At 48.1% G+C, this 26,539-nt stretch overlaps 1 protein-coding gene across 3 annotated transcripts in view; it reads left to right on the top strand.

The window, feature by feature from the left end:
• Positions 1-26,539, top strand: part of MAPKAP1 (MAPK associated protein 1) — a 176,328-nt gene that overhangs the window by 72,864 nt on the left and 76,925 nt on the right. For all 3 annotated transcript variants that reach the window (XM_063144547.1, XM_063144546.1, XM_063144545.1), the window contains exons 5-6: positions 4,353-4,525; positions 10,992-11,168. In XM_063144547.1, the coding sequence (XP_063000617.1) occupies positions 4,353-4,525; positions 10,992-11,168 (350 nt within the window). The remainder of the gene's footprint in view (positions 1-4,352; positions 4,526-10,991; positions 11,169-26,539) is intronic.

Raw genomic sequence — 26,539 nt, forward strand, 5'->3', positions numbered from 1 at the left:
GAGCAAGGGGAAGGTTCCTGGGTTTGGCAGGGGAGTGGGGGGTGGAGATTCACTGTCTGTTGATGTAATGTTAATTCATGCAATTTCTCCTTTCCACCCTCCCTATGAAGAGCTATTTCTGCAGTTGCTCACATCCATCTTTTGCCACATTTGTCTCTCCTGACCCTCCCTTCCTTCCCCTGTCCTCTGCTGTCTTCCCCTTTTGCCAGAATTTAGACTGTATGCTCTCGAGGGCAGGGACCTAGCATGTTTTGCCTGTAAAGTGTCATAGAATGATCAAATCATAGAATAGTAGAGTTGGAAGGGGCCTATAAAGCCATCAAGTCCAACCTTAAAGCATCCCTGACAGATGGCTGTCCAGCTGCCTCTTGAAGGCCTCTAGTGTGGGAGAGCCCAACACCTCCCTAGGTAACTGGTTCCATGGTCATACTGCTCTAACAGTCAGGAAGTTTTTCCTGATGTCCAGCCGGAATCTGGCTTCCTATAACTTCAGCCCATGATTCTGTGTCCTGCACTCTGGGATGATCGAGAAGAGACCCTGGCCCTCCTCTGTGGGACAACCTTTCAAGTCCTTGAAGAGTGCCATCATATCTCCCCTCAGTCTGCTCTTCACCAGGCTAAACATGCCCAGATCATAGAATCATAGGATAGTAGAGTTGGAAGGGGCCTACAAGGCCATCGAGTCCAACCCCCCGCTAAATGCAGGAATCCTCCCTAAAGCATCCCTGACAGACGGCTGTCCAGCTGACTCTTGAAGGTCTCTAGTATGGGAGAGCCCACAACCTCCCTAGGGAACTGGTTCTATTGTCGTACTGCTCTAACAGTCAGGAAGTTTTTCCTGATGTCTTTCAGCCTCTCCTCATAGGGCTTTGTTTCCAGACCCCTAATCATCCTCGTTGCCCTCCTCTGCTCACGCTCCAGCTTGTCTGCCTTCTTCTTGAAATGTGGTGTCCAGAAATGGACGCAGTACTCAAGATAAGGCCTGACCAGTGCCGAATGTGTCATGTGTATGGATAATTATAAATAGCAACGATACTAGAAAACTGCAGCAAAGGTTGGGTCAGCTCAATACCACTGTGCCAGGGTCACGTTGATAGACTGGGTTACACCCCTCGCCCACCTCAGGGGTGAAGCAAGGATAAAATACACTGTGGGTTGACTGATAGGGAGGCAGAGAAGGTTAAAATATCTTTTCGGTAGTATTTTTTTTTTTAAAAAAATAGAATAATTTAAGAACAGCACCTTATCAGCTCTAGATTAAATGTTCTCTCCGAACACAGACGCTGGTGCATTTTTATGCTAGCTATACTCCTAACTGTAATTAAGCCTTAATCTCCCTAGTGCTGAATATATTCCTTTAAAAAAATAATACAAGAGATTGCAATAAAACACAGTTGTGTGTAGTTAATCTTCTCGGTTGGCTCCCAATCACAGTGCTTTTGAAATATTTGATATGTAGGGCACAGTGTTTTCCCATCTGGATTGAAATTGGAGGAAGATGCTATACTCAAACTCAGAAAGATACCTGAACCCACGGGGTGCCAGAACAGTGGGTGGACATAGAATCATAGAATAGCAGAGTTGGAAGGGGCCTACAAGGCCATCGAGTCCAACCCCCTGCTCAATGCAGGAATCCACCCTAAAGCATCCCTGACAGATGCTTGTCCAGCTGCCTCTTGAAGGCCTCTAGGGTGGGAGAGCCCACCACCTCCCTAGGTCACTGGTTCCATTGTCGTACTGCTCTAACAGTCAGGAAGTTTTTCCTGATGTCTAGACGGAATCTGGTTTCCTGTCACTTGAGCCTGTTATTCCGTGCCCTGCACTCTGGGAGGATTGAGAAGAGATCCTGGCCCTCCTCTGTGGGACAACCTTTCAAGTATTTAAAGAGTGCTATCATGTCTCCCCTCAATCTTCTCCTCTCCAGGCTAAACATGCCCAGTTCTTTCAGTCTCTCCTCATAGGGCTTTGTTTCCAGACCCCTGATCATCCTGGTTGCCCTCCTCTGAACACGCTCCAGCTTGTCTGCGTCCTTCTTGAATTGTGGAGCCCAGAACTGGACGCAATAGATGAGGCCTAACCAGGGCCAAATAGAGAGGAACCAGTACCTCACGTGATTTGGAAGCTATACTTCTATTAATGCAGCCCAAAATAGCATTGGCCTTTCTTGCAGCCCTATCGCACTGTTGGCTCTTATTCAGCTTGTGATCTACAAGAATTCCAAGATCCTTCTTGCTGGTAGTATTGCTGAGCCAAGTATCCCCCATCTTGTAACTGTGCATTTGGTTTCTATTTCCTAGATGTAGAACTTGGCATTGATCCCTATTAAATTTCATTCTGTTGTTTTCAGCCCAGCTCTCTAGCCTATCAAGATCACTTTGAAGTTTGTTTCTGTCTTCCAGGGTATTACCTATCCCACCCAATTTTGTGTCATCTGCAAATTTGATCAGCGTTCCCTGCACCTCCTTGTCCAAATAACCTTCCGTGAAACTATAGGAAGGGAGCCACTCATATCCTACCTACTTCCCAAATGTCCATTCCGGGCCCAGTGATGGGGGCATTTCTCTTTGGGCCGTGGCTAGGTTGCTGGTATTTCTGAGTATGGGCTGGGTGTGTACGTGCGTTTCAGGGAATCCCAGCCTGTCCTCAAGCCAGCCCAAAGACAGCAAACGTTCAGCAGAGCAGATAAATCAGCCCATCTTGTGTAATGCATGCATTTACTTACTTTAAAAAAAAAATATTTAGTTTCATGGTTTATTTAAAATATTTTCAGGCTGCCTTTGAGGGTAAAAAAACCCCACCACCCTCTCGAGGCAGCTTCCAGAATGAAATGCAGTAAAACAACACCCATGAAATTAGTACTAAAGCAAGCGTGACGATAAAGCGAACATCCAGCCCCAAGAGTACTAACAAAATGAGTACGAGACAAAATGGCAGCGGAAACCCATTGGCAATGTAGTAAAACGCAGCTCTAAAAAGGCCAAAGAAAATGCTGACGTGCTGGAATGTGGGAGCGAATGGGAACAGGTTTACCTTGCACTGAAAGGACAGTGCAGTCGGCACCCGGCAGGCCTCCTTGAGGGAGAGCGTGCCATGCCACAGCGATGGGGCCACCACCAGAACGGCCCGTTCACCAGGCCCCTATTTTATAATGCTAGAGACAATGCTGGGTGTGTGTTGTGGTTCTTTGGGAGTGCAGAATATGGTAGTTGATGCAGGATTCAGTTTCCTAAGAACTTTAGCTTCCTTTAAAAAAGGGGGGGGGCGTGAAAGCAAGTTCCTAGTTTCGTTGTTGTGAAATTCTGCTTGAAAGTGTTTAGCCAATGCCTGGTGAAATTTTGACCCCCCCTACGGAGATGTTGTGTAAGATTCTCAGTGGTTGGGCATGGGAAGGGGGGGGGTTCTTAGCACAAGCAGAATAAATTATGCAAATGAGAGATATTATTCAAATGTGCATATACCATTGCGGAACCCACCTTTTGCTGTGGAATTTGGCTTGCGGAATCTTGGCTGCGGATTTGTGCATTTTCTAATGAGAGAAATGATGCAAACGAGCATAATTTGTACTGTTGCGGAATCCACCTTTTGCTTGGAATTTGGCTTGCGGAATCTTGGCTGCGGATTTGTGTGTTTTCTAATGAGAGAAATGATGCAAATGAACGTAATTTATACTGTTGCGGAATCCACCTTTTGCTTGGAATTTGGGTTGCGGAATCTTGGCTGTGGATTTGTGTGTTTTCTAATGAGAGAAATGATGCAAATGAGCATAATTCATACTGTTGTAGAACCCCCCCCCCCTTTGGCTGTGGAATTTGGGTTGCGGAATCTTGGCTGTGGATTTGTGTATTTTCTAATGAGAGAAATGATGCAAATGAGCGTAATTCATACCGTTGCAGAGCCCCCCTTTAGCTGTGGAATTTGGGTTGCGGAATCCTGCCTGCGGATTTGTGTATTTTCTAATGAGAGAAATGATGCAAATGAGCATAATTTATACTGTTGCGGAATCCACCTTTTGCTTGGAATTTGGGTTGCGGAATCTTGGCTGCGGATTTGTGTATTTTCTAATGAGAGTAATGATGCAAATGAGCTTAATTTATACCGTTGCAGAGCCCACCTTTGGCTGTGGAATTTGAGTTGCGGAATCTAGCCTGCGGATTTGTGTGTGTGTTTCTAACGCAACCTACGAACAGAAGCTGTGTCTACAGCAGCTTTCCCCAACCTGATGCCCTCCCCCAGAAGTATCAAACTACAACTCCCAGCATTCCCCAGCCAGCCATGACACCAGGACAGCCACGTGTCGCTCTTTGCCCAAATGTGCAACAGCCAATATAGCACGAAATCTCTTGTTTCGACAGGGCCACATTGGCACGACCGCGACCAAAATCATCGACGTCTACCTCCCGCTGCATGCAAACCAGGAGAAGTTGCAGCCCATGACCGTGGTGACCATCGCCAATGCTAAAGTGCACGACTTGATTGGGCTGATCTGCTGGCAGTACACGAGCGAAGGACGAGAACCCAAACTCAAGTAGGCCCTCTCTCTCTCTCTCTCTCTCTCTCTCTCTCATACCCCCCCTCCCTCTCCTCTGCAGACACTTTTGCATAATGAAATGGATTTCCACATCAATATATTTTTTTTACAGATAAATCTTGCCGGAACACCTCCACATTTATCAATATTTCCTTCCCAGCTATGCATACATCTATATCTATTTCTCTTTCAATTAAATTACCGGGTTCTGTGTAATGACAAGCATATGAAGCCGGTGTTATATAAATGAATCATCATTTCAAGATGCTTCTCCCCTTTTCGGGTGCCTTGTTTGTTTGTTTTTTAAAAAAGATAAATCACATCCGCTTCAGTGTCACAAACAGGGGTAACATTTTAATGTCCAACAGGTGTGTTTTTTTAAAAACCGCTCCTTAATAGCTGTGGGTCGAACAAAGTGGTGTTGCCCAAACTTGTGCTGTAACTGAGGAACGCTGCTTTGTTTCCCCACCTGGGTTAATATTTGCTCCCACGATTAAGAACGTCAGAAGAGCCCTGATGCTGGATCAGACCAAGGGTCCATCTAGTCCAGCACTCTGTTCACACAGGGGCCCACCAGCTGCCCCAATGGAAAACCCACGAGCAGGATGTGAGTACCGCAGCGCCCTCCCACCCAAGTCCCTAACTACATAGGCGTGCCGCCTCTGATACCGGAGGTGGCACTTAGCCATCAGGACACGTAGCCAATTGACAGCTTTCTCCTCCAGGAATTTGCCTAATTCCCTTTTAAAGCCGTCCAAATGGGTGGCCATCGCTACATCTTGTGGTAGTGAGTTCCACAGTTGAATTCTGCATTGTGTAAAGAAGCCCTTCCTTTGATCTGCCCTGAATCTCCCACCAATCAGCTTCAAGAGGCGACCCCAGATTCTAATATTATGAGGGAGGGAGAAAAGCATGTGCCTTCTAGGAAGGCATTTCACTCCCTCTCTCACCATACTAGAAAGTGCCCACGAGGCATAGGCAGTGTTGTGTTTCCCAGAATGCTCGTACTTTCGATGGGAGGCAAATGACGAGGCCTGCTACCCTGTTTCCCCAAAAGTAAGACATCCCCCGAAAATAAGACCTACTTCCAGTTTTGCCTCTCGCTGTAATATAAGGCATCCCCCCGAAAATAAGACCTTTTTTTTTGTTCAACAATAAATGTGTACCGTATTCTTCTTCATGGAAAAATAAGACATCCCCTGAAAATAAGACCTAGCGCCTCTTTGGGAGCAAAAATTAATATAAGACACTGTCTTATTTTCGGGGAAACAGGGTAGGTAATCCACAAAGCTTTTATTAAGCAACAAACGTCTCTTCTACGTGAAGAGTCTCTAACCTCTTGGAATCTTCCCCCTAGGCAAAACTATGCAAACTAAGCAAGACAATTGTCCGCTCAAGAAGAACAGGAAGCCCCTTCCCAAACGCCCGTAACTTCAGAGAGCCTGGTGTGGAGGCAGGTTCTGGCGCAATCCTAGTTGGACCGACTTTCTCACACCTTCCTTCCGCTCCGTGCATTTTAGCTTCCGGTGGACCTTAGCATCAGCTAGTTTGTCGGGGCGCTCTCCTCCAGAAGAAAGCTCACTTCCCACTGAGTGTGTAGGATTTGGCCTTGAGGAGATAAGCTCTGGAGAGGGCTGACTCCCAGCTGAGGAATTGCCCATGAAAGCTTCCTCCCCCACTGGTACAGGCTGGCTGGTGTCTGGCGCCTCCTCCTCTATTTCTGAATCTGATTCTGATTGATTACCTGAAACACCTTCTTCCAAAACAGGGGCAGTGAGGTTAGACATGACAGGCAGGGTCCTCTCAGCAGAGACAAATCTGCTCAGGTACTGAAGATGAAGTCCTGCAGCTTTATAGGGCCTGGTGCATTGTGGTTGGCCCTTACAGTCAGCTGACCATGCGCCGGCAGGCTGGTACTGCAGCCTACATGGCGCCCTCGCACCACAGCACTTGTATTTTTAGCATAAACAGGGCACCATGGAGGAGGAGGAGGAAACGCCGACCGGTTGGGCGCTCCAGTTCAAGACACAAACACACCCCAACTGGGTTCGTAGCTCATACAGTAGAAGAGACGCGGGTTATTGGAATAACGTTGATGTGATTTAACTTGCTGGAATGGCAACGGCCGTGCCTGTCAAGTTGTCTTAAGCGAAGACCCTCTGCCCTCACCAAAGATGAGCTTTTTCCCCCTTAATCCCTGTGTTTGGAGCATACATTTTCTTTATCGTTCTTCACCACCACCACCGACACACACCCCAACACCCTCCACAATCCTGAAATTCCATAGTAAAGGTCCATTTCTGCAAGCCGTCGATGGGTTCTTTTGCTGCTTAAACCTTTTGACCCCAATGCTGTTTCGTGCGCTGCTTCCAGCCTGAAGCTGAAGCTGAATCATAGAATAGCAGAGCTGGAAGGGGCCTACAAGGCCATTGAGTCCAACCCCCTGCTCAATGCAGGAATCCACCCTAAAGCATCCCTGACAGATGGTTGTCCAGCTGCCTCTTGAAGGCATCTCAGGTGGGAGAGCCCACAACCTCCGTAGGACATTGGTTTCATTGTCGTACTGCTCTAACAGTCAGGAATTTTTTCCTGATGTCCAGCCAGAATCTGGCTTCCGTGTCCTGCACTCTGGGAGGATCGAGAAGAGATCCTGGCCCTCCTCTGTGTGACAACCTTTTAAGTATTTGAAGAGTGCTCTCATGTCTCCCTTCAGTCTTCTCTTCTCCAGGCTAAACATGCCCAGTTCTTCCAGTTGGTTTAGTTAGAATCATAGAATAGTACAGCTGGAAGGGGCCTAGAAGGCCATCGAGTCCAACACCCTGCTCAATGCAGGAATCCACCTTAAAGCATCCCTGACAGAGGGCTGTCCAGCTGCCTCTTGAAGGCCTCTAGTGTGGGAGAGCCCACCACCTCTCTAGGTAACTGGTTCCATTGTCGTACTGCTCTAACAGCCAGGAAGTTTTTCCTGATGGCCAGCAGGAATCTGGCTTCCTGTCACTTGAGCCCGTTATTCCATGTTCTGCACTCTGGGATGATGGAAGAGAGATCCTGGCCCTCCTCTGTGTGACAACCTTATCATGTTAGTCCGTATCATGCACTCTGGGAGGATGGAGAAAAGATAATAGAATAGTAGAGTTAGAAGGGGTCTACAAGGCCATTGAGTCCAACCCCCTGCTCAGTGCAGAAATCCACCTTCAAGCATCCCCGACCGATGGCTGTCCTCTTGAAGGCCTCTAGTGTGGGAGAGCCCACCACCTCCCTAGGTAACTGGTTCCATTGTTGTACTGCTCTAACAGTCAGGAAGTCCACATAAACAGCAAGGAGGAAGCATAGCACAGCCTCCCCGTGCCCGTGCAGAAAGCCAGCACCCAACAGAGTGAGATTACGTCCTCGTTAGCCATCCGTTGAGCGAAATGCGCAGGTTACATTAACTTTAATGTGTCATTATTACCTGTTTGATATAACAAATACCTTCGCTGCGACGGTGTTCAGATGGATCACCTGGAGTTACGCGCTCTTGGTGAGCTGAGTTGCAACCCAAGGCACGCGAATTAATTGAGGAAATTGCAAATCAGGTAGTTGGCAAAATAATTCACTGTCGCATCCAATCAATAAACTTTGTAAATCAACTCATTTAATTCCAAAAAAAAAAAAATCATCTATATAGATCAAGCGACCAATTAAACAATTAGCATGTGCTTTGCTATTAATTAATTTAAGCATCAGTCAGGCAATTAAAACTTCCAAATTCAGGCTGCTGAGTTTAGAAACTTACTGCCACACAAACGTTTAAGCAGCTCTTTATGCATTTACGTTGGAAGGAAAGGAAATGCCTGCTTTTCAGAATATTAAAAATATTGCCCATTTTCAATCAGAGCATGTTATCCGCTGTCTTCCCTTCCCTGACCACATGCAGTATCTCATAATCTTTGCGGTGATGTAGCTCTTTATACAAAATACTTTGAATGTTCTTCGTAATCATCGCAACAACCCTGCAAGGTATTATTACCCCCCTATTGCAGATCGGGTGGCTGGGGGTGGCTACTGAAGATGAGTACATGATAGGGATAAAATTCGAACCAGGATGTTGCTAATTTGCCACCACAGGTCATGATGATGCCTCTATCTTAGATGGCTTTAAAAGGGGCTTAGACCTGGGGGAAGGAAAGTTTTATCAATGGCTGTTAATTGTATGCCAGTTTTCGTATTTATCTATTTATTTGAAGTATTTTTACCCAGCCCCTCAGCCAAAAATGCTCCCGGAGCAGCTTACATGTAATCGGTTAAACAAGGCAGCCCCGACCGCCTCAGGTTTACAATCTAGAAAGAAACGACACGCAAGGGAAAGCGGGTGGGGAGGGCAGAGGAAAAATTAAGTCATCTTTCAGCAGGGCTTGCGGAACGGCCCTCCTTCCTCCTCTCTTCAGCCTGGTGGAACGACTGCTGGGGGTAACAGCTGAGGGAGAAAGAGCCTTCGTGACGGAGGTCTTCAGCCGGGTTGGTTGGCCACTGTTGGAAGCCAGGACACTGGGATGTGTTGAACTTCCATCCGATCCAGCAAGGCTGCCCTTGAATGTCTTATATTACTGTTGCTCCTTAATAGCTGAATATACCGCTTGCCATGTTATATCTTTATATATACTTTCCTTAATAGAGCCTCGTGTGGCGCAGAGCGGTAAAGCAGCAGTTTCTGCAGCTGAAACTCTCCCCACGGCCTGAGTTCGATCCCAGCGGAAGCTGGTTTCAGGCAGTCGGCTCGGGTCCACTCAGCCTTCCATCCTCCCGAGGTCGGTAAAACGAGTACCCAGCTAGCTAGGGGAAAGGGAATCACGGCCGGGGAAGGCAACGGCAAACCACCCCGCTATAAGGCCTGCCAAGAAAACGTCAGCGAAAGCTGGCGTCCCTCCAAGAGTCAGAAATGACTCAGTGATTGCATGAGAGGTTCCTTTCCTTCCTTTCCTTTCCTTAATGTCCAGCCAGGAGTCACGGTATTTGCTTCTTTTAAGATCTGTTTTAAGTGTTCTATTCTGTTTTTAATTTCATTTTATCTTGTACACCGCTCCGAAATTTTCAATGGGGAGTGGTATATAAATATTGTAAATAAATAATAAATAAATATGTGGTTTGCAAAAGATACAATACATTTAAAGAGAACGTATAGATATAGCTACATAAAAACATTACAACCGAAGTACTCACAGTGCCATAATTAGCAAGCAAAACCAACTTGTAGCTCCGGCTCTTGGCAGCTGTGCTTCAGCCGCTCCCATTAATTCATTTGGAATAGATCTTAAGAGAGATCATTCCGATTTACTGGAAGTATGTTTCTGGGCTCTTTTATAGCCATTCATTCATTTATTACGCTTGTGGCGTGCTGTTCCTTGGAGAAGCTCAGCGTGGTTCGTGTCCAGTTCCCGGGCCATCTCCGTTCGAGGCCGTTCCCAGGGCGCTTCTGCAGTAGAAGAGGCCCACGCACCTTCTGACCCTTTTCTGGAATAGCACTGTGGCACGCAAAGGCTCACGATGCATGCTCTTGGGCCACGGGACCGTGCCTCAGCCTCGGGTTCCCCCTGTCCTCCCACGCCCAATCCCAGTTCGGTGCGGAGTGAGCAACGGGAGAGGAAGGACACTCTGCACATGCTTAGAGACAGTCCTTTTATTGTTGCACATGTTCTACACGCAGCAGTAGAAAAAGACAAGGCCCTGTCTGACCATGCATAGGATTGCACCCTAAGAGCCAGAAAGTGTGTTTTTTTTAAAAAAAGATGACCACAATTTATTCAAAATCTGGAATAGTTTTATAAACAAAGAAAGCACTACCAACTTCCCATGGATTGCGATGGAAAGACATTTTCAAATAACTTCATATATGTCTACTCCAGTGTAGTCTCTGGAACATATTATTTATTTATTTATTTATTATTGCATTTATATCCCGCCTTTTTTCCTCCAAGGAACCCAAGGCGGCATACATAATCCTCCTCCTCCTCTCCATGTTATCCTCACAACAACAACCCTGTGAGGTGGGTTGCGCTGAGAGTCTGTGACTGGCCCAACGTCACCCAGTGGGTTTCCACGGCCGAGTGGGGACTAGAACCCGGATCTCCCGGCTCCCAGTCCAACACTCTAGCCGCTACACCACATATTACAAAGCCTCTCAATAAATGCACTTGATTAATTAACCTTGTGTGATTGTTTGCTGTTGTTAATTACGTTGTTTGCTATTACTGAACTGAACAAAACCTTTTATCATTGTTGTTATGATGATGGTAGTCCTGAGGGTGGAACCTGTGGCTCTCCAAAAAGGGAGGTAAAAATATACATTTCTGTTTTAATACACCTGAAGCCCTTTGACCGCTTCAAAAGCTTTGTACAGAAGTCGTCTTACTGTTTTAAGTGGCGAATGAGCTCCTCCGCTCCCTTGCAGGACTCACCCACACGCACTTTCTCCTGTCCCTTGCAGTGACAACGTCAGCGCTTACTGTCTCCACATTGCCGAGGACGATGGGGAGGTGGACACGGATTTTCCGCCCTTGGACTGCAACGAGCCCATTCACAAGTTTGGCTTCAGTACACTGGCGCTGGTAGAGAAATACTCATCGCCTGGTTTGGCGGCTAAACAGTCGCTCTTCGTCCGAATGTAAGTCCCCAACACACATATTCCCCCGTCTCTGCTTTGCCTTCACATCTGGGCACACAATCCCTCTCTCTCTCTCATTGTTAATTTATATCCCACCCTTCCCAACAAGCTCCAGGCAGACTAAAGGATGCCTCCCCGCTGACCCCAAACCTCTCTCTCTCTCTCTCTCTCTCTCGTTTTTCTCCCTCTCTCAAAATACTAGAACCCAAGGGGGTCATCATCCCATGAAACTGATTGGTGGGAGATCCAGGACAAATTAAAGGAAGGACTTCTTCACACAGCACAGAGTTAAATTATGGAACTCACTACCACAAGGTGTAGAAAGAAAGGAACAAAGAATGCATAGTGTGGAGAATGTGGACGGGGAGACATTTTTCTCCCTCTCTCAAAATACTAGAACCCGGGGTCATCGCATGAAGCTGATGGGTGGGAGATCCAGGTCAAAGAAAAGGAAGTCCTTCTTCACACAGCTCAGAGTTAAATTATGGAACTTACTACCACAAGGTGTAGTGATGGCCACCAATCTGGATGGCTGCAAAAGAGGGTTGGATAAATTCCTGGAGGCGAAGGCTATCCATGGCTACTAGTCCTGATGGTTGTGAGCTATCTCCAGTATTCGAGGCACTAAGCCTGTGTGCCCCAGTTGCTGGGGAATATGGGTGGGAGGGTGCTGTTGCACCATGTCCTGCTTGTTCATCCCTGGCTGATGGCTGGTGGGCCGCTGTGTGAACAGAGTGCTGGACTAGATGGACCCTTGGTCTGATCCAGCATCAGGGCTCTTCTCATGTTCTAATACCTTGTTGTTCAAAAAATGAATTTTAAAACACTGTTACACAGTAATCTTTCTAAACCTCCCATTAATCTTTGTAAACTGCCCAGAGAGCTTTATTTATTTATTCATTCATTTATTACATTTATATACCACCCCATAGCCAAAGCTCTCTGGGTGATTTACAAAAGTTAAAAACAGTGAACGTTAAAACAAATATACAGAAATTTAAAACCATCAGCTTTGGCTATGGGGCGGTATATAAATGTAAATTATTATTATTATTATTATTATTATTATTATTATTATTATTATTATTATTATTTCTTACCCACCTCTCCCTTTGGATCGAGGCGGGGAACAACATTAGTACAACAATACAATATAAATCCAATGCATAAAATTAATTAAAAGAGCATATAAAACCAATACAAGATCAAAAGAACAATCAAGACATCCTAAAATTCTTGGTTTGAAATTCATCTGGGTATGTTGACTCCCAAATGGAGTGGAGGGGCTCATTACCTCGGCGTGTAATTCTCCAATAAAACACACGAGGCTAGAGGATTTAACTTAACCATTTACTTCCAATACTGCAGTATAGGGTGCTCTCCAGTGATCGGCAAAATGGAGGCACCTTGAACAAAGAAATCCCACTTACATAGACTAATAATAATAATAATAATAATAATAATAATAATAATAATAATAGAATCATAGAATAGTAGAGTTGGAAGGGGCCTAGAAGGCCATCGAGTCCAACCCCCTGCTCATTGCAGGAATCCACCCTAAAGCATCCCTGACAGATGGTTGTCCAGCTGCCTCTTGAAGGCCTCTAGTGTGAGAGAGCCCACCACCTCCCTAGGTAACTGATTCCATTGTGGTACTGCTCTAACAGTCAGGAAGTTTTTCCTGATGTCCAGCTGGAATCTAGCTTCCTTTAACTTGAGCCCGTGATTCCGTGTCCTGCACTCTGGGAGGATCGAGAAGAGATCCTGGCCCTCCTCTGCGTGACAACCTTTTAAGTATTTGAAGAGTGCTACCATGTCTCCCCTCAATCTTCTCTTCTCCAGGCTAAACAGGCCCAGTTCTTTCAGTCTCTCTTCATAGGGCTTTGTTTCTAGACCCCTGGAAGACCAGGGGGAGGCAACCGTTTTGGACTCACTTGGCCATTTGAGAAACTGTCTGGGGCACCGCCACAAAATGGCTTCCATAGGAGGTGTGGCTAGTCACAAAGGATGAGAGTAACCTGCCCGAAAGATGGCGGGCAAGGCAGAGGTGGGGGGGTCTGAGCCTCAACAAATTAAACACTTACTTCAAACCCATGGCTGGTAAGAAAATACAATGTTTCTTAAAAGCAGAAGAAAAAACGTGGGACGGTTAGGATGCTTTGGCAGGTGCCGGGAAAGCGACCTGGTTCCGCTGGTTTGCAGGAAGCACATTGCTCATCCCTGCAATAGAAATGGTAAAAATTACATCCAAAATTACAGAATCCAATTCAGGATATAACAATCCTTCAATAAGAGAAAATCAAGAAAATGGATGTACTTTATTCTAAAAGTTGGCCTTCCGGGCTCAAGTTAAAGGGCTCAAGTTGAAGGAAGCCAGATTCCAGCTGGACATCAGGAAAAACTTCCTGACTGTTAGAGCAGTACGACAATGGAATCAGTTACCTAGGGAGGTGGTGGGCTCTCCCACACTAGAGGCCTTCAAGAGGCAGCTGGACAACCATCTGTCAGGGATGGATTCCTGCATTGAGTAGGGGGTTGGACTCGATGGCCTTGTTGGCCTCTTCCAACTCTACTATTCTAGGATTCTAGGATTCTAGGATTCTACTTAAATTTGTTGGGGGAATCTGTTTTATTTATTAACTGTTCCTGTTCCTTCTTTCACTTGTTTTAATAAGTTAATTTGCAGCATAACTCAATATGCGTTTACTTAGAAATGAATCCTGTTGAGTTCAGTGGGACTTAATCCCCGTTAGGTGTGCCGCCTTCCCTGAGAGGCTCTAGTCCATATTATTTTTTAATAATCATTCTAAAACAGAAGGAGGAGGGCCAGGCATTTTTCCGCTTGGCTGTTATGCAAATCCTAGCCACGGTTAAGAAGGAGGCTGCTCCACATTTTCAACTCAAGTAACCCAAAAGTACAAACATGGAATGGTAGGAAATAAAGTATATGTGGTCATAGCTTGGATTTTTACTTCTCTATCCTTTGAAAAGTGAACCATCACTGGACATCTCCCCAGAAATATGAAATATACCTGCCGCAGAAGTTCAGCCTCGCCAATGCTTTATTTATTCATTTCTATAAAATCATTTCTGCACTGCCTTTCGACCCTCAAAGGGCCCCCGAAGGCAGCTTATGCCCATAAATTCAATTTTAACAATAAAACTGACAGTAAATGCTAACGAAAAGAGAGAGAGAGAGAGGGAGCGATAAGACGGAACAGCGAAGATGCAAAGCTCACCAAGTGCCTGTCAAGATAAAAAAAGATCTCTGCCATTTGCCTAAAGACTTTTGAGAGGAGGCCAGCTAAGTCTTTTTAGGGGAGAGAATTCCGCACTCTGGGTGCCACAACCGAAAAAGCCCTGTCCTACATCTCAGGGAAATGCAGCTCAGAAGGCAACAGGAAACGCAGCAAGGCATTACGTGAGGAGGAGGCATGTTCGGAAATCCCCCTGAACGGCAGGGCTGGCCAGGCTGCCCCACCCAACCCCGCAAAGTCAAGGTACATCGTGTCCAAGCCCAGTCAAGTTATTTTGGTACTTGAGCCAAAAATTCAGCAGCAGTAAAAACGCAGTATTAATTAATCCAGTAGCTAACAATTTGCTGCCCTTTCAAATCAGCCGCTTCCGCTGGCTTCCTCACTCTCCCTAATGGTAGGGTCAGCCCTGCTTGAAGGTTTTATACATCAGGGAGGATAAATGCTCCCTGAATTGGAGAACTCAGTAATTCTCCATAAAGGGGACATCAGAGTTTTCCCACTGCTTTCTCATAACTGAGACCATTTCCACCGCAAAATTGGCTCGGCCAAATCCTTTCCCCATTTTGATGGGTCATTTAAAAGATATATTTTCTACACTTTTGTAGGCCTTGGTGCCATGAAGGCCTTTCTGAGCCTTATTTTTGATTTCATGCCCCCCCAAGACATTCCTTATTTGGAAATACTGAAAACTGCCTCATACACACACACACACACACTTTCATTAAGCTGCTCATAAGATAAAATATTGCCATTGCACGTTAGATCTGAAATTTGGCATAAACCTGAATGATACCAAGTGGACGCATCTCTCTGGGTTCAGACAACACAATAGCCCATGTTGGTTTAAATAATTGACAGTTGGTTATTTAACCTAACATGGGTGAACGTGTTGTGTGGAGGGCGTTTTTTTTAACCAATGGTTGGTTAATGGTCCGAAATACCCAACACAAAAACAGTGCTGTGCAGAGTTGGCTATTTAAGCCACCATTGGTTATTGTGTTGGACAGAGGGCAATGTGGGTTATTTCCTCGTTCGCCATTGGTTATTTCATCAGCCACGGAGTCGCAAGGCAAGAGTGGTCAAAGCGGTGCCTGCCGCTCTAGTCCAGCGGTCAAGATACATTTTTGGCAGCGATGGCTGATGGGATACTAGCAGGAGGACTGAGGGGTGGGGGGAGAGGACGGGGGATGAGTGAGTTAACTCTGCGTGGACTAATAGTCAATGCTGATCCTAATCCACACCATAGTTGATGATTATAATGTTATGTGGCACGTACCCCCTAGAAAAAACAACTGTCAAGTATCCCGCTGTTGACTATCGTGTTATATTATTATTATTATTATTATTATTATTATTATTATTATTATTATTATTATTATTATCCTGCTTTTTGCCCAATACTGGGCCTTTCATGTTGTCTGAATGCAGCCAATAGCTCTGTATCTGGACATAAGGGAAAATGGTGTTCAAAGCTAAAACGGCATTGGCAGGGGTATACATCTCACAGGGCTGTTCACGTGCTAATCTGACTATGGGCCTGTTCAGAAGACCCCTTAAACCCTGTTGGTTAAGGCTTTTGGTTAAGCAGCCGGGTTTAAGGGCTCCTGTGCGCTGCTGCCTTTCGCTCAACCCTGCTCACTCACGGCTCTAACCATGGCCTAAAGTGCTGTGTCCAACAGCACGGCTTGCGGTTCGCGCTGACCCCGGAGAACCACAGTTTCGCTAACCACAGAGCCTGAAGGGTCGCCCTGAACAGGCCCTGTGTAGAACAGGGCCTTGCCATTTACATCAATTCCACACACTTTCTATGTGGCTGCCTTGAAACAAACCCCACCCCGCCCCACAAAAATGTATGTATGGCCCTTGTCTGCCTGCCACCGTTGTTTTTTTAGAAGGTTCAGATAAATCGAAAGATTGGAAATTTGGCACGGAGGCGTTCCCAACAGATCCAAGAGATTTGTCATGGAGCAGGAGGCAAATTCAGAAGCTGAATATGAGCCAACAGTGCAACATGGCTGCAAGAAAGGCAAATGCTATTTGGGGCTGCATTAATAGACATATAGCTTCCAAACCGCGCGAGGTACTGGTTCCTCTCTATTCAGCCCTGGTTAGGCCTCATCTAGAGTATTGCGTCCAGTTCTGGGCTCCACAATTCAAGAAGCATGCAGACAAGCTGGAGCGTGTTCAGAGGAGGGCCACCAGGATGATCAGGGGTCTGGAAACAAAGCCCTATGAAGAGAGACTGGAAGAACTGGGCATGTTTGGCCTGGAGAAGAGAAGATTGAGGGGAGACATGAGAGCACTCTTCAAATACTTAAAAGGTTGTCATGTAGAGGAGGGCCAGGATCTCTTCTCGATCCTCCCAGAGCGCAGGACACGGAATAACGGGCTCAAGTTAAAGGAAGCCAGATTCCGGCTGGACATCAGGAAAAACTTCCTGACTGTTAGAGCAGTACGACAATGGAATCAGTGACCTAGGGAGGTTGTGGGCTCTCCCACACTAGAGGCAGCTGGCCAATCATCTGTCAGGGATGCTTTAGGGTGGATTCCTGCATTGAGCAGGGGGTTGGACTCGATGGCCTTGTAGGCCCCTTCCAACTCTGCTATTCTATGATTCTATGAAATCTTGGAGCTGTTTAGGTCTTCATGGGCTAAAACCAGCATCTTGATTGATGCCCAGAAGACAACACGGACCTGGCAGCTCATACTACCAACGCGGCTAGAATGGACCAGCTGCCAATACTGCACCATCTGAAGCTTCCTTGCCAGTTGCTGGCTTGGGGTGGGGGGCAGTTTTAGCCCAGGGGCCGCGAGTCGCTGATCCCTGCTGCAGTCGCTGCTACAGCCCAATTGCTGCCGCAGACGAACGGCCTTCGACGTTCGGTGCCTGCCCACGTGTGTCGCGTTGGATCACCTCTCAGAAGCGACGCTCTCGGCCAAGCCGATTCTTACGGAGCCTTGCTAGGGTGCCCGGTTTTGGCCCGTCACGTTTGGCAGAAACGGGATGTGTGTTTTTTGCGGAACTTTGCCCCGTGAAAAGTCCCGCCAAGGCAAACTCTCCACCACCGGAGTTGGTTTATAAATACCTGGTGGCCGAGGTTGGGAAGCCGCCCACGGAACGTTTTAATATTCCGAGCCGGAGAGTTGAATGTCTTTGCGGTTCTGGAGAGTAGTAAATAATTGAGTTTGATTAGGGAGAGGCACCTCATTATCCCCCCCACCTGTGCCCAGCTGGTAGGGGAGGGTCGAAATGAAGCCATTAGCTGTCTCTCTTACTGGCATCTCAAAGCGCTGAAATACATCTGTGTCTTATTTTCTTTTCTGGCACAATCAGTCGAACGAGCTAAGCAGGCATGACCGAATTTGGCAAGTTCCAAGGACTCTGGCAAAGTTACACAAGGAGAAGACGGAGGGCGGCCATCCTGGCTTTGAACGCGGCCATTAGTCTAGTGAGCCGATGGCTTTTCGAAAAACCATCGGCTGGGAGAAAAAGTGTTACTTTTGTCCAGTGTCAAGTGCTGAGCTCCCCAGCCTCCCACCCTGGCAAACCGCTTTCCTTGTCGGATGGGGTTTTCCAAGCCGAGTCTTCCTGAGCGTTTGCTGTCACGTGAATCGTGGGAGACTCCGTCTAAAGGGGCTGCCCTGCAGGGCACGGAATAAGGGGCTCAGGTGACAGGAAGCCAGATTCCAGCTGAACATCAGGAAAAACGTCCTGAGTGTTAGAGCGGTATGACAATGGAACCAATGACCTAGGGAGGTGGTGGGCTCTCCCACGCTAGAGGCCTTCAAGGGGCAGCTGGACAGCCATCAGTCAGGGATGCTTGAAGGTGGATTCCTGCACTGAGCAGAGGGTTGGACTTGATGGCCTTATAGCCCCTTCCAACTCTACTATTCTATGATCTCTTCTCGATCATCCCAGAGTGCATGACATGGACTAATGGGCTCAAGCGACAGGAAGCCAGATTCCGGCTGGACATCAGGAAAAACGTCCTGAGTGTTAGAGCGGTATGACAATGGAACCAATGACCTAAGGAGGTGGTGGGCTCTCCTACACTAGAGGCCTTCAAGGGGCAGCTGGACAGCCATCAGTCAGGGATGCTTGAAGGTGGATTCCTGCACTGAGCAGGGGGTTGGACTCGATGGCCTTGTAGGCCCCTTCCAACTCTACTGTTCTACGATTCTACGTTCGGAGTGGTTCACCCGACACGCTATGTCACGGTTCACATGATAAGCATTGCCATGATGTTTAGCTCCAAATGCTTAACCACCGTGGCTTAGCATTACGTCCGAACAGGGTCCGTCCCTCCTTATTTTCCTACCCGTGGTGGCTAAGATGGATAGAATCCAAGTTCCACTTACAAGCAGACCCTGCAGGAGGGGTTGGGAGATGGTTGAATCCAGTCTTGAATCACAGAATAGTAGAGTTGGAAGGGGCCCATAAGGCCATCGAGTCCAACCCCCTGCTCATTGCAGGGATCCACCCTAAAGCATCCTTGACGGATGGCTGTCCAGCCGCCTCTTGAAGGCCTCTAGTGTGGGAGAGCCCACCACCTCCCTAGGTCATTGGTTCCATTGTCATACTGCTCTAACAGTCAGGAAGTTTTTCCTGGTGTCCAGCTGGAATCTGGCTTCCTATAACTTGAGCCCATTATTCCGTGTCCTGCACTCTGGGATAATCGAGAAGAGATCCTGGCCCTCCTCTGTGTGACAACCTTTCAAGTATTTGAAGAGTGCCATCATGTCTCCCCTCCATCTTCTCTTCTCCAGGCTAAACATGCCCAGTTCTTTCAGTCTCTGCTAATAGGGCTTTGTTTCCAGACCCCTGATCATCCTGTTTGCCCTCCTCTGAACACGCTCCAGCTTGTCTGCGTCCTTCTTGAAGTGTGGAGCCCAGCACTGGACGCAATACTCTAGAGGAGGCCTAACCAGGGCCGAATAGAGAGGAACCAGTACCTTGCGCGATTTTTAAGCTATACTTCTAAATCGAGGTCCCAAGCGGTTTAGGGCTTTAAATGTCATGCCCAACACCTTGAATCAAGATGGAGGAAGCCTCGGTTTGTTCCCTATTCTCTCCCCCCTCCCCGGTTTCTTTTCCCTTCAGCCGTTAATGGATTTGCCCGAGGCCTGAGTTCTCCTCGCCTCTCTCTCCCCCCTGTCGGGTTTCCGCCCCGCGCCGTCCGTCCGTCCCCCCCTTTCATTTTTCCCTCTCCTGAACCTTGCCACCCTGGCTCCGGCGTCGAGGCTGTAAAGGAAGATGGAAAGCCACGTTACCTCAGAATGATCACGATCATTAACATTCACGGGGGGTTCACTCATCATTCCTGACTGCAGAGACATGGCAGCCGCTCCGAAGCGTCCACAGGTGTAGCGCGATGATACATATTACAGTGTGCCACCATGGATTTATGTATTCTGTAACAAAAGAAAAGTGTAATGAAAAAATACAGAAGGTAATCCTTTATTCCTCCACCGCGCAATTTATCAGTAATGCCGGCGGATGATAAGTGCCAGGGATTTTCCTTTGCTTGATTTAACCTTGTCACCCAGGTATGTTTTCGTAAAATGATTGGGGAGGGAAGAGGGTTAGGGTGAAGCCAGCGGAAAGGGGCTTGTCCTGATATATTTTTAACAACGAAAAAAAGAAAAGGTGGAGGGAAGAAAAGACCATACTTTTAAATGGGTGAGCCAATGCCCCCCCCCAGTCGTATTTGCTGTGGAGAGATCCCCCCCCTCCCTTTCAATACTCTGAGCTGATTTGCAGCAGGTTTGCATCCTGTTCTGGGCTCCACAATTCAAGAAGGACGCAGACAAGCTGGAGCGTGTTCAGAGGAGGGCAACCAGGATGATCACAGGTCTGGAAACAAAGCCCTATGAAGAGAGACTGGAAGAACTGGGCATGTTTAGCCTGGAGAGGAGAAGATTGAGGGGAGACATGAGAGTACTCTTCAGATACTTGAAAGGTCGTCACACAGAGGAGGGCCAGGATCTCTTCTCCATCCTCCCAGAGTGCAGGAGACGGAATAACGGGCTCAAGGTACAGGAAGCCAGATTCCGGCTGGACATCAGGAAAAAATTCCTGACTGTTAGAGCAGTACGACAGTGGAACCAATGATCTAGGGAGGTGGTGGGCTCTCCCACACTAGAGGCCTTCAAGTGGCAGCTGGACAACATCTGTCAGGGATGCTTTAGGGTGGATTCCTGCGCTGAGCGGGGAGTTGGACTCGATGGCCTTATGGGCCCCTTCCAACTCTACTATTCTGTGATTCAAGACTGGAATAAGGAGGGGCATCTTCACGCCATTTATTTATATATTTACAACTTTGGACCAGGATACCTGAGAGAGCGCCTTCTCCCCTACCAACCTGCCCGGTCACTGAGGTCATCCGAGGGCCTGCTTCTGGTGGTTCCACATAGATCCATCCTCCGATTGGAATCCACCAGGGGAAGAGCCTTCAGCGTGGTGGCCCCCCTCCTGTGGAACTCCCTGCCTCTGGAGGCCAGGCAGGCGCCAACCTTGTACTCCTTTCGGCGCCTCTTGAAAACATCTTTATTCCAAGAAGCCTTTCTTTAACATGCAGCCTTGGATTACTGTCATTGCTTCTTTTAAAATTTTGTTTTAACTGTTTTATTCTGTTTTTTTTAATTCATTTTACCTTGTACACCACTCCGAAAATTTTCAATGGGGAGCGGTATATAAATACTCTAAATAAATAAATAAATATATTTATTTACACATTACATTTCAACACCACCTGATAGAGTGGTCCGAGCTGTCCAAAACAGCAACATAGGAAGAGCCATCAGGAAGGAGGCGAAGTTAAGCCTTTCTCCACACTTCCTTTTCTTAGACGGCGCAACGCGCAAGTCCGGAAGGCAGCACCCACAACCTCAAGTTGGACGTAAGGAGAGCCCTGCTGGATCAGACCGAGGGTCTATCAAGTCCAGCACTCTGTTCACATGGTTAGGGACCGACAAAGCAGGACACGGGTGCAACAGCACCGTCCTGCCCATGCTCCCCAGCAACTGGTGCAGAGGGGCTTGCTTCCTCTGATCCTGGAGGGTGCAGTTGGCCATCAGGACTAGTAGCCATGGATGGCCTTCTCCTCCAAGACTTTTTCCAACCCCCTTTTAAAGCTATCTAAAGTAGTTGCCATCACTATGTCAAGCCCTCCTCCGTCCTCCTGCTAGTATCCCATCAGCCAATGTGGGCTCTCCCACCCTAGAGGCCTTCAAGAGGGGGCTGGACAGCCATCTGTCAGGGATGCGTTAAGGTGGATCTCTGCATGGAGCACGGGGTTGGACTCGATGGCCTTCTAGGCCCCTTCCGACTCTACTGTGCTACATGAGCAGGAGAGGGGAGTTGGGTTTTGCGGCAGAAGTAAAAACGAACCAGACGGGCGGAGAGAACGACAGAGCCGAAGGCAGCGTTTGCAAGGGGAGGGCAGGAAGGGGGCGATTTCGAAATGCAGAGCAGGCCTGGAGGCGCGCACGTCCGCCTAGATTAAAAAGTGAAGGTTGTGGATTTTGCCCAGGAACTCTCAGGAAACTAGTGCAGCTTGTGCCCTCCCCCAAGCTAGACTCCAGTTGTCAACCTTCGGCTCTTGAAGATTGACGCCGTAGCCCGGCTGGCCCGGCTCCAGGACAAACATCCCGACGTTTACAATTTCAGGCTGCGCATTATACTCTGCGGCCGGTGCCAACGCCTCACTTACTTGAATAGTTCCACTAAATATAGTCAAACGCAGGGGCTTTCTCCTCTCGCCCCCCCCTCCCCTTTTCCTTGGCCTGCGCTTCCCTGCCTTTTTCTTTTTTCTCTTTTTCGCTTTGATCAGTAAAATAAACTTTTCGAGATTGGTTCTGGGACAGCCTCCAGGTTCTGAGGTAAAGGATGGCGGCGGTTCAGCCATGATTCAGTCACGGAGCGATCGGAGCAATTAACTCGGCCGTTCTCAGACCGTGGGGGCCCACGGAACGCAGCCGTGTCCAAGTTAATATGGACTTCAATTTCCCCCACAGTTCTTTGCTCTCAAGGAGGGGCTGTTGATCCAGGGAAGCGGGGAGGGGCCCCTCGCAAATACGAGCGAGGCTCAATCAAGGCAGTGTGGTGTAGTGGCTACGGTGTTGGACTGGGAGTCGGGAGATCCGGGTTCTAGTCCCCACTCGGCCATGGAAAACGACTGGGTGACTTTGGGCCAGACACAGACTCTCAGTCCAGCCCACCTCACAGGGTTGTTGTTGTGAGGATAACATGGAGAGGAGGGGGATTATGTACGCTTTAGGGTGGATTCCTGCATTGAGCAGGGGGTTGGACTAGATGGCCTTGTAGGCCCCTTCCAACTCTGCTATTTTACGATTCTATGATTCTACCCTGTTTCCCCGAAAGTAAGACATCCCCCGAAAATAAGACCTACTTCCAGTTTTGCCTCTCGCTGTAATATAAGGCATCCCCCCGAAAATAAGACCCTTTTTTTTGTTGTTCAACAATAAATGTGTACCGTATTCTTCTTCATGGAAAAATGAGACATCCCCTGAAAATAAGACCTAGCGCAACTTTGGGAGCAAAAATTAATATAAGACACTGTCTTATTTTCGGGGAAACAGGGTATGATACGCTGCATTGGGTTTCTTGGAGGAAAAAAGGCGGGATATAAATGTAATCAATCAATCAATCAACCAAGGTGGCGTTTTCGTTTGCCGTTGTTGTTCCCCCATCCCAGCGTATGGAATTAGCAGAAATCCCGAGTGGTGAACGCCTTTTCTGGACTGCGCCACTTCAGGCTGCCAGCGGGGCGCATTGGCATGTTCGAACGCTCCCCTGTGGTGGTAGGGATCCCTTGTGCCTTGGAGAAATTGCATGTCAGGAAGGCGGCGACGCGAAGCCTTTCTGGGTAATGAACGCTGGGCTAGACCGGGGATGGACAACTCGTGGCCCTCCGGGTGGTTTGGCCTACCACTGGGTGTGTACAGCATCCACTGGTTGGATTTGCAGGTCAAAGCCTCTGGAGGGTTATGAGAATATAAGAATCAAAGAATAGCAGAGTTGGAAGGGGCCTAGAAGGCCATCGAGTCCAACCCCCTGCTCAATGCAGGAAGCCACCTCAAAGCATCCCTGACAGATGGTTGTCCAGCTGCCTCTTGAAGGCCTCTAGTGTGGGAGACCCCACCACCTCCCTAGGTCATGGGTTCCAGTGTCGTACCGCTCTAACAGTCAGGAACTTTTTCCTGATGTCTTGCCGGAATCTTGTCCAGCTGCCTCTTGAAGGCCTCTAGTGTGGGAGAGCCCACCACCTCCCTAGGTCATGGGTTCCAGTGTCGTACCGCTCTAACAGTCAGGAAGTTTTTCCTGATGTCTTGCCGGAATCTTGTCCAGCTGCCTCTTGAAGGCCTCTAGTGTGGGAGAGCCCACCACCTCCCTAGGTCATTGGTTCCATTGTCGTACCGCTCTAACAGTCAGGAAGTTTTTCCTGATGTCTTGCCGGAATCTTGTCCAGCTGCCTCTTGAAGGCCTCTAGTGTGGGAGAGCCCACCACCTCCCTAGGTCATGGGTTCCAGTGTCATACCGCTCTAACAGTCAGGAAGTTTTTCCTGATGTCCTGCCGGAATCTTGTCCAGCTGCCTCTTGAAGGCCTCTAGTGTGGGAGAGCCCACCACCTCCCTAGGTCATGGGTTCCAGTGTCGTACCACTCTAACAGTCAGGAAGTTTTTCCTGATGTCCTGCCGGAATCTTGTCCAGCTGCCTCTTGAAGGCCTCTAGTGTGGGAGAGCCCACCACCTCCCTAGGTCATTGGTTCCATTGTCGTACTGCTCTAACAGTCAGGAAGAGCCCTGCTGGATCAGACCAAAGGTCCACCTAGTCCTGCATTCTCTCCACACAGTGGTCAACCAGCTCTTGACCAGGAACCCACAAGCAGGACACGAGTGCAGTAACACCCTCCCACCCATGTTCCCCAGCAACTGGCGCAAACCATCACACTGCCTCTGATGCTAGAGGTGGCATGGAGCCATCAGAACTCATAGCCACGGATAGCCTCCTCCTCCAGGAATTTGCCTAATTCCCTTTTAAAGCCGTTCAAATCGGTGGCCATCGCTACCTTTTAGGTAGCGGGTTGCGTAGTTTCATCCTGTGCTGTGTGAAGAAGTGCGCCTCCCCCCCCCCCACCGATTGCTGGGGGACGTGGGTCGGAGGGCGCTGTTGCATTCGTGGCCTGCCCGTGGATTTGCCGTGGGCAGCTGGTTGGCCACTGTGTGAGCCGAACGCTGGAGTAGGTGGACCCTTGGTCTGACCCAGCACAGCTCTTCGGCCACCATCTTGGATGGCTTTAAAGGGGGCTGGTCCCATTCATGGAAACGGAGGAGGAGAAAGCAAGCCCTGTCATTGGCTATCAGCTGTGATGGCTACATAGCACTTTCAGGTTCAGAGGCAGTGCCCTACATACTGACGGCACGCGGGGGGGGGGGAGAAATGGCATATCCTGAAATGGGCATACCTGGCTGACTGGCACCCTGGACGGGAGCTCTCCATGCTGCAACATTTTGTTGCAGCGCCCATTGGGGAGCAATGGCAAAAGGGCTTTGCTTCCATCTCCGGCTTGGCATCTGCTTGGCCGCTGGGAGAAACAGGTTTGCTTTGATCCAGCAGGGTTGTGAATCCGAGCTGAAATTCTTCCGGTCCCGAATTTTGCTCGCACAGTCGCCAACCAGCTATGAGAAGCCCAGAGGCAAGATTTAAGTGCAGTGCCCCACCCCCACCCCCGGAAACTGGTATTGAGGGGCCTTCTGGTCCCATTAGCCGTGATGGTGAGGAACGGAACCACCACATTCTACCAGAGATTGCCGGACACGAAGGTCTGGTTGCCTTTACGACTTGTTTGCGGGATCCCCAGAAGCTTCCGCGAGACTCAGGAGGGCCTTTTCAATCTGATCTCCATCAGAACTCCCCTTTTATATATGAAATCATGTTTTTATAGGTTGAAATGCAAACACACGTGGTGGAAATTGGGGTTTCAAAATGTTTTCTGCGAAAGGGAAAACCGGGTGGCCCTTTTTCTTTATTCATTGTGTTTGTAACCCGCCTTTCTACCAACAAATGGTCCTCGAGAGGTGGCCGTGTGTGTGTTTGTGTGTGTGTGTGTGTGTGTGAGAGAGAGAGGGCTCTCTTATCACTGCATAAGCTGCCCCTGACTCTTCAGGAAATACATTTGTGGGTGTTTAAATCCTGGGGTAGCTGTGGGGGGCATTTCCTCACCCCGATCATTTCGGCTGCTTTTTCTTTCAACGTCGGCTGTCTCCAATGTCCCCCACCCCCACCCCACCCCGGCTTCCCTTCCATATTTTAACTCATTTTCTTAACGTTTATTTTGGAGTTCGGCCCAGCGCCTGCGACGTGTGCCGAAACGTGGTCTGCTGCCTGACTTCTCAAACTTTCCCGTTGCGAGCTGTCTTGAACGTCAGAGATAGGTCTGGGCTGTCCAGGATGTATCTAAAGCCAAAAAAGCATTGCAATTTATTAAATTGAAGAAGAATAGAGGGGGGGTGTTGTTGATTGCTGAAGCCAAGCCCCCACAGCCATGGGGAGGCCGGGATGTCGTAGGGGTACGCTGAATCCATCATAAGTAATAATAATAATAAAAAAATGCCATCAAGCCTGGGATATGGCTTAATTTAAATTTCATTGATGAAATAAGTTTTTTTAAAAAAACAGCACAGTCGTGCGTATATGTCCTTGGAAGTAAGATCCGTTCTATTCAATGTAGGATTGCAGCCTGATATTAAAATATCTGCTAATTTAAAAAAGAATAAAGTCATAGAATAGTAGAGCTGGAAGGGGCCTCTAAGGCCATCGAGTCCAACCCCCTGCTTCATGCAGGAATCCACCTTATTATATATATAGCACCATCAGTGTACATGGTGCTGTACAGAGTAAAACAATAAAATAGCAAAACCCTGCCGCATAGGCTTACATCCGAATAGAATCATAATAAGACAATAAGAAGGGGAAGAGAATGCACCAAACAGGCCCAGGGGAGAGTAAAACTAACAGTATAAAACCTTAAAGCGTCCCTGACAGATGGCTGTCCAGCTGCCTCTTGAATAATAATAATTAATAATAATAAT

This window comes from Elgaria multicarinata, chromosome 19 (genome assembly GCF_023053635.1).
Source record: "Elgaria multicarinata webbii isolate HBS135686 ecotype San Diego chromosome 19, rElgMul1.1.pri, whole genome shotgun sequence".
NCBI lineage: Eukaryota > Metazoa > Chordata > Lepidosauria > Squamata > Anguidae > Elgaria > Elgaria multicarinata.